The 12,125-nt window shown below is 38.5% G+C and overlaps 1 protein-coding gene across 6 annotated transcripts in view; it reads right to left on the bottom strand.

The window, feature by feature from the left end:
- Positions 1-12,125, bottom strand: part of stac (C2 and C2B_Munc13-like domain-containing protein staccato) — a 248,855-nt gene that overhangs the window by 19,269 nt on the left and 217,461 nt on the right. For all 6 annotated transcript variants that reach the window (XM_083134650.1, XM_083134651.1, XM_083134647.1 and 3 more), the window contains one exon: positions 4,072-4,288. In XM_083134650.1, the coding sequence (XP_082990776.1) occupies positions 4,072-4,288 (217 nt within the window). The remainder of the gene's footprint in view (positions 1-4,071; positions 4,289-12,125) is intronic.

Raw genomic sequence — 12,125 nt, 5'->3', positions numbered from 1 at the left:
AGCAACATCAAATAATATTTCGATAATTACCTTTCGGACTACAGAAGAATACAAAGATAAAGGTTAACATAAATAGGCTAATCAGGACTGTATCTACTTTATATTTACAGGTCAATAACGTTAATAGACGATTAATATGTACCAACAGCTTTGGGCTTCTCTGCAGGACTGATTAAGGAAGCACAATCGTGCTTCATAATGTTTCCCTCTAGTTTCCAGTATGCAAGATTTTTAAGCACAAAGGAATCTAACGAGAATCCAACAAATACCATTGTGTTGTGTTAAGCAAGAAAAATCGAATTCATTAAATAATAATGGTTTCATATTATCTACACTTTGATGAATTGTGTAAAAATTTGTAACACATTTTTTTGTAGGCCTACTTGCTAAAACATTAAAACATGGGTCGCTTACTCCACCGTGGATTCTATTTGCTTCAAATGAAAGTCTCTTGCATCACTACAATGTTTGCCTTCTGGTTACGTTAACCATTTTGCAAAATATTGTGTTGTTGAAATACATGTGTTTGACACCCGACAAACAAATCGGAATCCCTCGATTGATCAATGACTTCTTGGATGTCATCATTAATATTTCATATCAAGTTTTAGAGGGAAATAATGTATCCTCTTTACATTATGAAAAATACTTTCCTTAATGACTATGATACGAAACCGAACGATATAAGAGGCCTCCTTAGCCTTACCCCATTTCCACGACACGAGGTCTCTGGGCCGCTTATCACCACCACTTTTTGAGCAGAAGTGTACAAACTCCAAATATCAGTTTTTTTTTTATGTTAATACTGATTTCTGCCAGTCACAGAATGGCTCAAGATATATGAATAAAATTAGGAGAATCCACTCCATAGCAGAAGAGCTGACACAATTATTTGTCAAAAATTTAGGTTGTGCCTGAGGTACTTTAACAGACATCTGCTACAGACACAATGTAATATTATAATTGATTGATTGATGTTGTTGTTTTTAAGTCCACTTTATGCACAGTAAGGCTAATTGGAACTGGACCTACAGTTTAAAGTGGGATCTGAACCACTTGTGCTTCTACCGGGTATCAAAGTAATATTATAAATATAAGAAAATTAAAATAATATAATTTGAGAGATTTTCAATTGTATTTATTTCACTGCAGCTTTTTTCTACTTGTCATTTTCTTGAACCTATATTCATAGGGTGCCGCCTGATAACACCGACAACTTTCACAGTGTGTACAGGACATCAAGGCAAGCAACTTTTCTCAGTCACTATTTGCTAGTCTAATTCCTCTTTCGATGTTACAAACAATCGAAATATGGCATCTTCTGTCCTTAATGTATGCAATCCTATTGATAGCTTTGCAGTTGTAAATATCATTTATTCTGAGAGCAATATATAACATGCTATGGAAACTATATCATGCAAACAGTCAGGGTTAAAACTTAACTTCTCCTATATAAAATGGATAACATAACACACACTTATGTTCTTATCATATTTGATGTGCTTGCATAGAGAAATGATTCATAAGATTTGAAATTGATATTTACACTCCATAAGATGCTTAGTGTAACCCGTATCAAACTACAAATTTTATCGCTTTCTAACTGAAATAATAAATGTGAAAAACTATCACACTTTCATCGTGTTTGATAATAATTTGAGCCAGTAAGCTGTCCTACATCTTTCACTAGTCGACCTCCATGGTGAGATGGTTACATAACACACTACGAAGCCAGGTGTTCCAGGTTTGAGTCTGGGCACGAGTGTTCTTTGTGAACAGAGACGAAACCACAATTTTTTTATCTGGAGAGGAGGGTCAAGTACCAGGATAAACGTGCCAATAATAATAATAGTAATATAGTGGTAGTAATAATAGTAGCATTAAAAATGTTATTATAGTCTTAAATCATGCAAAAGGGTGTAGAAGTCTGTGCTAAAGCATTTGTGTTTGAACAAATGATTTGAAATATTTTTCCAACACGTTCAATTACATATTAGCTAATAATGGAAAACAAACACACAAACTGTATTTTTGAAAGACAGAATATGCAAGACGAACATTATTCTTTTTGTACATATGACACTTATAACTTGCATGTACAACATATATTTTACACATATACAACATGGAGTGACGTAAAATAAGAAAATACATATGCAACATGTTAATGATAAATTGTGTACGTATTCAAAGTTTCTTTAATATATACTATATATATATTATTTAAATACAATACATGATCAACTCATCTGCCAAATTGTCTCTCAAATGTGCGCACTCCTTTTCCTCAAAGAATTGTTCATGCATTTAAGCAGCAACAATCTGAAGTATATATGTGGCCTTACTTCTCTCTTGGGTAATTTAGAATGCATTACAGAAAAGAAACATATTGGGATCGAAGCGAGCAGAAAAATCTTTAGATCCAAATATTTGCAAACTGAAAACAACATTGATTTAATAGGGTGCAAATAATTTAACAGGGCACCATGGTATTATCTTTAACATTTTTCTTTCATTTAGATCGTTTTGGTTCCCAGGGCTGACTCCCCCCTTCCCTAGCTATGGCTCTGAACTTGGACTATAAGAATAGCAGAAATTGAGTTAGCAAGCGAAGCGAGCAAGAAAATTTTACGAAATTTACTTTTATTTTTATAAAATAAGAAATCGAGGGGGCAATTGCCCCTCTGTGCCCCATGCAAGTGCCCTTAGCCATCTGGAAGAAAAATGCAAGAAACACTTGAAAACTAATTCCATTTATGCTGCTATTCTTAGATTCTGCTAGTCACGTTTCTTTATACTTCAATGTTTGCCCCCCCCCCTAGATTGGACTTCCATCCAAGATTGGGGGGGGGGACAATGCCCCTGCCCCCCTGTGGTTGCAGCACTGTTTGCGAGTGTCTCTTCATCAATTTCACATCATCACTCATTGTCATGATTAGCTAGATATGGCAGAAAAGTAACACTAAGTAACAAATATCAAATACCACTCCCTCTCTCTATCACATAAATCGCTAATACCAAAAGGTAGACTTGGGAAACAAAAAATTATGCAGTTCAAACTTTATAGCAAAACATCCAAATACATTAGGCACCTACTCAAAATGTAACAACTGTTCTAGAAACTGAAAATTTCGAAATCATTTCCTGAAGTCTGAATCTGGAAGGGAATGTTTTCCCCCCAATCCTGATAGGACATTATAGGGAATCCCACACACCTTCATACATCACAAAATCAATAAATGTCTTTGTTATGTTGCTAGCGTAACAGGATATAATTGTAAAGATTAGAGAGAATTCCACGTAGGAATGTGTTCTGTATTTTTCACGGGGGGTGGGGGGTGGGGGGTGGGAAGCAGGCTCTCGGGGGGGGGGGGGTGGCCCCCTGGCTACGGGCCTGGATATGGATGATATTCATCATAGAAAAAGATATGTAGGTTTCTTGTATGATACATTTCAAATCTTTTATTTCATCTGTGCATTGGTTGAAGAACATAGCCAGATATCAGGCTCACCTGGTACTGGCTCTGACATGACCAATGTCGCCAGTACACATTTTATTAAATAAAAATTTTAAAAAATTAAAAAAACTTTATAAATAAATATGCAATTATTAACTCCACAAATTGTCTGTAATGCACAAAATGCGTAAAAATTTGTCATTCTTTTTTTCACTTCGATAAATACCCACAGAGACTATCGATACACATCGTAAAGTTTTGCAAGCAACTCCACAGCTGTCTTTTATCCATGTTTGTTTTTGCTTTGTACAATTCCTTTTTACACCTTATTAACTTTTTCCGCACTGAACGTTCGTGTAAAGCATGATTTTCTTGTTTAATGTTTAAGAAATATCCACACGGACGAAGTTAATACCCAGTGTAAGATTTATATCTCTATCGCTTTTTGTACAAAAGCTATGTACATTTAAAGTTTCGGTTGCATGACTTTTTGAGCACTCTGTACTTTAAGATATCGGATGTGTAATACTAAAGAACAAAACTGCAGGAACCTGCATATGAGCATGATGCCAAATGATAATTAAGATATGAGAATAATAATGTATAATTATACCTGATAAAATATGGCAAGAGTATCGACTGCAGAGGAACTATATTTGACACTGGGATCCACAGGGACCAACTGATCTAATTCAACTGCCTTCTCAATCCTCTGCATGGCCTTGAACAGGGCAATGTCCAACCACTGGGCTACTCCTCTGTGGAACCAATTGTGGAACTTCTGAATGTTGAATGAATCTGACTCCGTGGGACACAAGCCTTGCCCCAACCTGAAAGAAAAATGTTCACAATTTAAAACCCAAACAGGTGCAAATTACACAAATCTTATACACCGTGACCCAAAATGAGTATCGGGGTTTCAAGTAGTTTGTATATTGCAACAGGTGAAGGTGAATGTTTATATGGTACATGTACGATAAGTACGGCTGTGGAAGTTTGCTTCCCCTGAGCACTTATCATTTGTTTTCCATCCAGCGGCGTATACTCTGGGTCACCTAGGTAATCGGAGATGACCCGACTATAATTTTTAAAAAAAGTTGTTTTTTATTTCTTCGCAATATTCTTCCGAACCAATCTTTGATTCGCATATTTCTTTACTTCCAGCGCGCGAATGTTTTTCAAACGTTTGTCGCTGAATGTCCGAGAGGCTTTCAGCTACTTTCTCCAGCTGGTGGAATCTGGTGACGTCAGGGTGAGATTCCACCGGCTCCCTTTAAATCAGGGTTTCGGAGCGGAGCGGATCAACGCTCCGACTGTTGCCCACGCTCCGGAGCGAGGAGCGAGATTTCAAGAAATGGTTCGCTCCGCTCCGGAGCGGAGCGATGTCTTAGCCCGCTCTGCTCCGGAGCGGAGCAGCGGTAATCGGAAAATTTCTCGCTCCGCTCCGGAGCGAGGAGCAAAATTTCAGAAAATGGTTCACTCCATTCCGGAGCGGAGCGCTACCTTGTGACGCTCCGCTCCGGAGCGAGGAGCGATATTCTAAGAACTTGCCCACTCCGCTCCGGAGCGACTCCGGAGCGCTCCGAGGTTGGATAATACGAGTGTATACAGAAAACTAACGATCAAAGGTTCCGAGTACATTAGTAATTTTGTTTGTGGAATTTGTACGGCATTTGAAAATCGCCCGTTAATGTTATAAAACTGATTATTACTAAAGCTAACGCCACGGAAACAGTCCAGAAAAGATTACGTCACTCACCTACAGTGTTGCCAATAAGCAAGGAATAATCCTTACACAATACACCAGGGAAGGCACAATCAACCGCATACATAACGCGCAATGTGTCAAGTGAAGCGTAGAAGAAGTGTGGCAAACCTGGAGGGCCAGGGGTGTGGAGGAGGCAAGGGGAAGCTTCGATCTTCACTGGACTGTTTTCGTGAAGAGAGCGATATTATTAATATTATTATTACATTTTCATTATCACTTTTACTACTACTTCTGGGGACAATATATTTCAATAGCAGGTGTGCCACCTGTGGTTTTATAAGTAGAGAAAATGGAACCACTCTCTCATTTCCTGCCACCAGGGATCGCGACTGAAACTCATTTCGGTTCAACTTCTGGTTCGGGCTAAGCACTTCGGCATATCGGCCCGACGTTACAGTCCACGCCGCGGGAGAAGTGAGTTATTCCGGAATATTGGTTCGAGTAACACTGGCGAAACTACTGCAGAAAATTCATTTGACCTTCTAAAAGGCTAGGAGCGCGCAGAGGGAAGGCGAAGCAACTTGTACGGAGGAAGATAAAAGGCAGACAGGTGTTCATGCAAAACTCGCTGGTGCACGATTGCCATATCTAACTTTCTTTTACGCTGGTTATGTATGATACTTTGAATGTGGCGAAAGGGAAAAGTTGAAAGTAATTGGAAATTCAGGTTGCTATTTTTAACTTTTCGATTTTTGAATGTATGAAGTTGAAAATCGGAATCATGCTTATTAATGTTACCGTCGGCCAATACGGAAACGTTTTAATTTGAAATAGCTACAGAGTTTTCATATCTAACTTTTTAAAAATCCTGACACTAGAAAGTTGAAAACCGGCTTAACCAAAAATGTAAGTTGCCACAATTGGTTTACTTTTATGAAGGTTATAAAGTCGAAAGTCGGAATGCTGTTTGTATACAACCGAACAGGGGAATTTAAATAGTATGAAATACAGGGTTGTCATATTGATTCTTTTTCCCAATTTTAAGGGCAGGAAGTTGAAATAGGTATTTAATGGTTACATACGTATACTACTGCAAAAATTACAAAATGTCTGGTTGCCATATCTAACATTTCAAGTTTGTAAGTAGTAACCTGGAAATAGGCATGATGGTTATAAGAAAATTGCAAAAATTTTGGGAAAACGACGAATGGAATGTTGCTATATTTAACTTTCTGAGTCTAGAAAGCCAGAAAACGTATACGTATAAAATTAATATTTTTTTGTATTGAGTACGTTGTACACAGCAAACTGAAAGCAAGTTTTCAGTAATGAACAATGTGTAGTCAGCAGATAAGTCGAAACAAGATGTATAAACCTTAATAACCGTGATAAACACAAAATGTAATATTATCTACTTGGATAGGGTCATGTCCTGAATTTTATGGTTTCATTTTGAAAAACAGGGTTGCGAGCAATACGTGCCTTCCTCTCTGATGTCATTTGATTTGATATTTATTACTTAGCTTTGAATTTTGGCTAATCGCGACGATGATAATGAGAGAATTGATAAATGTGTACTGACAAAAAAAGTAGCGCGCTGTACCCCGATAACATAATGGTAACAACGTTGCCTTGTAATAAAGGGGCACTGGGATCGATACCCGGTGGAGGGACATAGTGGCTCGAATCCCACTTTAGGTAGGATTTAAACTGTAGGTCTATTCTCGATAGTGTATTGTTGAGTCTTAAATCCACCAAAAGTCCATAACAAAAGGCATTGTTTCAACGTATGTTGAATGTATAATTGCAGTGTATATTGTGATAAATGAATCCTTAAGCAAATATACATTTGTAATTCTGTTTAACAATAAGATACTTCACTTTCCTTTACATCTATTCACAAGAGCATAAAAATACAACTTGGAAATTCATTTCCAAATGAACAACCTCTTATGCATATCTTTTACGTATGTGTGTGTGTGTGTGTGTGTGTGTGTGTGTGTGTGTGTGTGTGTGTGTGTTTTCTTAAATCTGGCAAAGTTCTAATAATGTATTCACTTCATAAATGTCTATTACATAACAAAAAGCATCATTGGGTATTCAATATCAGATGAATAACGAATTCCATGGGAATATTTCTGCGAGTTCGTGGATGTGAGTTCAGCTCTCAACGACAAATGGTGTTGGTTTGACCCGCGTTAATGTCATTGGTGTTTCCTTTGTGTTTGTTTCTCTATCACAGTATATTTCTTTTCCATAGTTTCGGTGTCCTATTTTTTTCCGACTTATCTAGGATTTGTTTAAAATTACGGATCATGAGAAATATACGATTAAAGGCAAGGCAAAGGTAATAGTCCGGGAAAGACAAATTGAAACTTATACTTAGTTGAAAGGACAATTGGTCATTGTTGATTACAATCATAGAAATAACTTGATCGAAATACTTGGTTTTCTTTTACATACATTTTTGTAATTCTTTTTGTGCACCTTTCCATTCCTACTTGAACAGGTAGACTATAAATAAAAACTCGGCATGGTTTCCTTCAATTCATTATTACAGTATAGATTTTCCATGATTCTCGTGGCTTATGATGCATAGAATTAACAATTATGGATTTTTCTTTGTTGTTCTTGTATATTGATATAACAAATCTAGTCACCTTATAATTCCATTAACCGAGACTGGTTGGAATGATTTCTCCATTCGCATGGACGTCCGGAAGGGAGGGGGCCACGCCACCCGGAAATGAAAGTCAATCCAAAAGTATATATTTTAGGCATATAATTTCATTTCAGTCACAGTAATATATATTAATTATTGCAAGGGCGTTGCAGGAACATGATAACTTCAAACTCTAAAATTTTGGTGAAATTCTGCCTCATTTTGCCCCCCTCCCTTGGAAAAATATCTTGCTTGTTCCTTCCTGGAAAAAATCCTGAAGACGTCCATGTATCAGCGGCGTTAAAAATGTCATTAAATGTCCATATATCACCGTTGTCAAGCACACATAATATGCATGTAATGATACAAGAGAACACAGCTTTTAAAGGCTTCTTTTAATGACAGTGAAGAGAAGAACAACACGCGCAAGTAATACTTTTAAAAGAGAACTATCTAGCCAGAACTGGTGTAGCATAATTCTAATACAACTGGCAACACTGGATCTGTCTGGCAAAGGCGATGTCTCTACCATGTACGGATAAGTCGAACGCAACATACAGCGCAGCAAACGAGGTTCTCAACCCCGAAAGCACACATAAACAAGCTACTGTATGTACCAGTTTCACCTTCCTCCCCTCTTGAAATGGGCACAAGACCAATGCGCTAGCCGATTGCACTGAGTCACCTGCAAGGAACACTGAATACGGCACAAAACGAAACTGTCTGTTGTATGGGGGAGGTGGGTCGGACAAATCCGCAAAGCAGAAAAACTGATTGCTTGAAATTATTCGTAACCCATTCAACACATAACATTCAAACTCTTATATCTAAGAGTCACAATACAAAATAGTACATCTCAATACAGAAATACTATTTACGTAATTCATATTTCAACTTACATCAAACGAACAATTTACGTACTATAGCTCTCTCTCTCTCGCTCTCTCTCTCTCTCTCTCTCTCTCTATTGAGCCAAAACAACATTCTTGTATTGTTTTACCAATGTTTAATGTGCATGATTGATTGATTGATTTAGTTCATTTTACTTCTTTTCTTTGTCGATTTTGGCTAATTGCGAAGATGGGGATGATCGATGTTATGATTAAATTAATGAACGATACACACAAAGATTGTAGACTCGCCTCACTTAGTACTACGGCAGTTTGTTTCTTTATACAGCATATTTGCAGAAGATACAATTCAACATACAAGTGTATAAAACAAATTTATTACTAACTTCGTTGACACTGTACTAGCCCATGCCGGGTTTTGAACCACCCCACGGATCCCTGACGTCATAGGGTGCTGTGCTGTAGAGCGACCACAAACAAAAATGCTTCAGCCAAAAGTCCCCGCGCACCTCCCCCTTCATCGGTTCGACTAGGGCCATAAGGAAGCATGATCCTCTCTGTCCCTCCCCTCCAAGCGGGGTAGAACATACAGACAAACAACTAGAGTACGTGGAAACAGGACTGCAGGCTCTTTTCCATGTGGTTCGACTATAACCACTCCGTCACGGAAGTCGGCTTTAATGCACACATTCCATTATTCATAGTTGCATTACAGCATTCGTGTAAAAAAAACTCCTAACCGGATCGGAGCATGCTGTCAAAAGCACCACGCTCCGGAGCGGAGTGCTCTTGTCCCACGCTCCGCTCCGGATCGGAGCGTGTGTCCCAGAAAGCCGAACCACTCCGCTCCGGAGCGGAGTGCTGTTGTATCACGCTCCGCTCCGGAGCGGAGTGCTGTTATATCACGCTCCGCTCCGGAGCGGAGTGCTGTTATATCACGCTCCGCTCCGGAGCGGAGTGCTGTTATATCACGCTCCGCTCCGGAGCGGAGTGCTGTTATATCACGCTCCGCTCCGGAGTGAGGAGCGGAGTAGAAATGACGCTTCGAAGTCGCTCCGGAGCGCTCCTTTACTACGCTCCGCACTCTGCTCCGAAACCCTGCTTTAAATCCCTTGACGGGAGGGGAAGGAAACGCTGCTTCTCAGGCGCGGTTATTCTGTGGCAAGGGTAAGCTCCTTCTGGAGAGAGTCCATCGGTCGCACTCTCCACCCCAGAGCCTTTGCCGTTCCCTCGGCTGGCACCCTCTTCTGCCATTCTTCCCCGGTGGCCTTTGTATCGTAGGAGCTGTGTTGTTTACGACAGGGAAATTTCTCAGGAAACAGAATTCTGGGTTTGCAAATTACGTACTGAAAAGGAAAGTAGAGAAAATACATCTGAAAGTGCAGGAGAAACAGGGAAATGTGAACAACATTTGCGAACCAATTCTATGTTAATTCTCATTTTACATTTGCTTCCGTCTTTCTGATATCTGCTATTTCAACAGATATTGTCATAGGAAAAAAAAAAGCTTTAATATTGAAGAGGATGACTGTAATTAAATAAATTAAAATTTTAACTAGAAATTCAAGAAATTACACCAACCTCTGTGGCGGAGTGCCACAGCTCCCTACGATGTCAGAGCTCCAGGGTTCGAATACCGGGTTGGGCATGGGTGCTCTTTGTAAATGTCCCTTCATCAATTTCATATCATCACTCGTAGTGATTAGCTAAAAGTGGCAGAAAAGCAACGTCAAATAACAATTTAATAAATCGATTAATGAAGTAATTAAACTATTTATATGCTTACTTTTGTTCATTTTTGTATTTTAAAATGCGTGATTACTTTCTTTGTAGCCTTCAAAACCAGTGAGAGTATTTCTTTCACAGAAATGAATAATTTCTAAAAGGGAAAGCTATCAGAAATAAATTATATATATACGTACACATATATTAGGTAATTTAAGTTGCTTCTCCCCCCTCTCTAGATTAATAATGATCATAATGATAAAATATGTTTGAATGTAAAATATATAAACAAAAAACGCAATGATTCCAACTTATAGAACCTCGCGCATCGCAGGGAATATGAAGTCTGTGTCAAGCAGTAAGGAACCACAATAGAAGATTGGCGCAGGGAATTGAATGCGTGTTGTAGCGATTCGAGAATTTAATATTTGTTTAGCTGTTAGTGGTTTAGTATTCGTGCTAGTGCTGTGTTTAAAGTTAAAGGCAATGGATATAATATAATATTTTCGTGTGAAAATATTTGGAACGGGATCTTTTCTGGAGAAATTGCAAATAGTTAATGTAGGTAGGCCAGTAGAATCTCTTGTACCATAGGTCTTGAACTCAAACTTCCGTGTATAAAAACAAAAATCAGGAATGCACGAGTAACTGGGTACTTGGGTAACTTGAATTTTACACTTCAATTAATATTGAGGGTTTTTATTTCACTACCGAATTCCTTTCATATTCTTTGTTACAGGTTTTTTTCTTATAGAGTTATTATATTATCTTGTTTTATTGTTTGAAATTCTAAACGTAGATTAACTGCAAGTGCAATCACAACAATTATTCGACAGTGGTCGCAACAATAAGGTAACATTTTTCACACATACATTCGTAAATCCTGTATGAATGTTGAGGTAAATTTGCAGGGAGACTTCAGGAGTGGGTGGATGAATCAAGTGTGAGATTACCCACTAGTTAAAACCAGCATACGCCACTGTTTCCACCGGTCACAGCGGCATAGCTGTATTACAAGATGGCTACTCCCGTGCAGAAGTACTTTTGTGTCTTTGAATTTGCAAGATGTGGTCCTGCCGTTTCAGTTCAGCGAGATTTTCGACGGCGATTTGGAAGTGATCATCCGTCCGATAACAACATTCGTCGATGGTTTAATAAGATTCAAACAACTGGATGTGTCTGAAAAGGGAAGAATTCTGGATTAGAAGGATTGGACTACCAGATGGATGTGTGCAGAGTCATGAAAAGTGCTCGCATTGAACAGTTATAAGGTGCACTATGTAAACTTGTTGAGTTGCTGTCATGGTCACATATGGATTGAGTTATTTCTACAGTATTTCAAAATGTGTAATGAACCTACACTCCTCACAAAAAGAAGTTTGGAATATTGATATATTAGGAACAAGAAGTTTGGAATATTATTATATTAGGCAATAGGAATAGAGAAAGAAACAAAGATGCAGGCAGTGGATATGAAAGTTTTAAAGAGTATATTGGGGAAGACTAGAAGGGATAGAATAAGGAATGAGTACATCCGACAGACAGTGGGTGTGGTGAAGCTTCAGGACAGGATACATCAGGCACAGATGAGATGGTTTGGACACATGAAGAGGATGGATGCAGAAAAACTACTAGCAAGAGTTTACCATGCACAAGGAGTGGGAATAAGGCCAAGGGGGTGACCAAGATGTGTGGAAAGAGCAGATATGGAGAGTGTTAGG

The sequence above is a fragment of the Lepisma saccharinum genome, chromosome 1 (genome assembly GCF_977018435.1).
Source record: "Lepisma saccharinum chromosome 1, izLepSacc3.1, whole genome shotgun sequence".
NCBI lineage: Eukaryota > Metazoa > Arthropoda > Insecta > Zygentoma > Lepismatidae > Lepisma > Lepisma saccharinum.
Note: the sequence above shows the minus strand (reverse complement) of the source record. Positions and strands in the feature narration are given on the sequence as shown.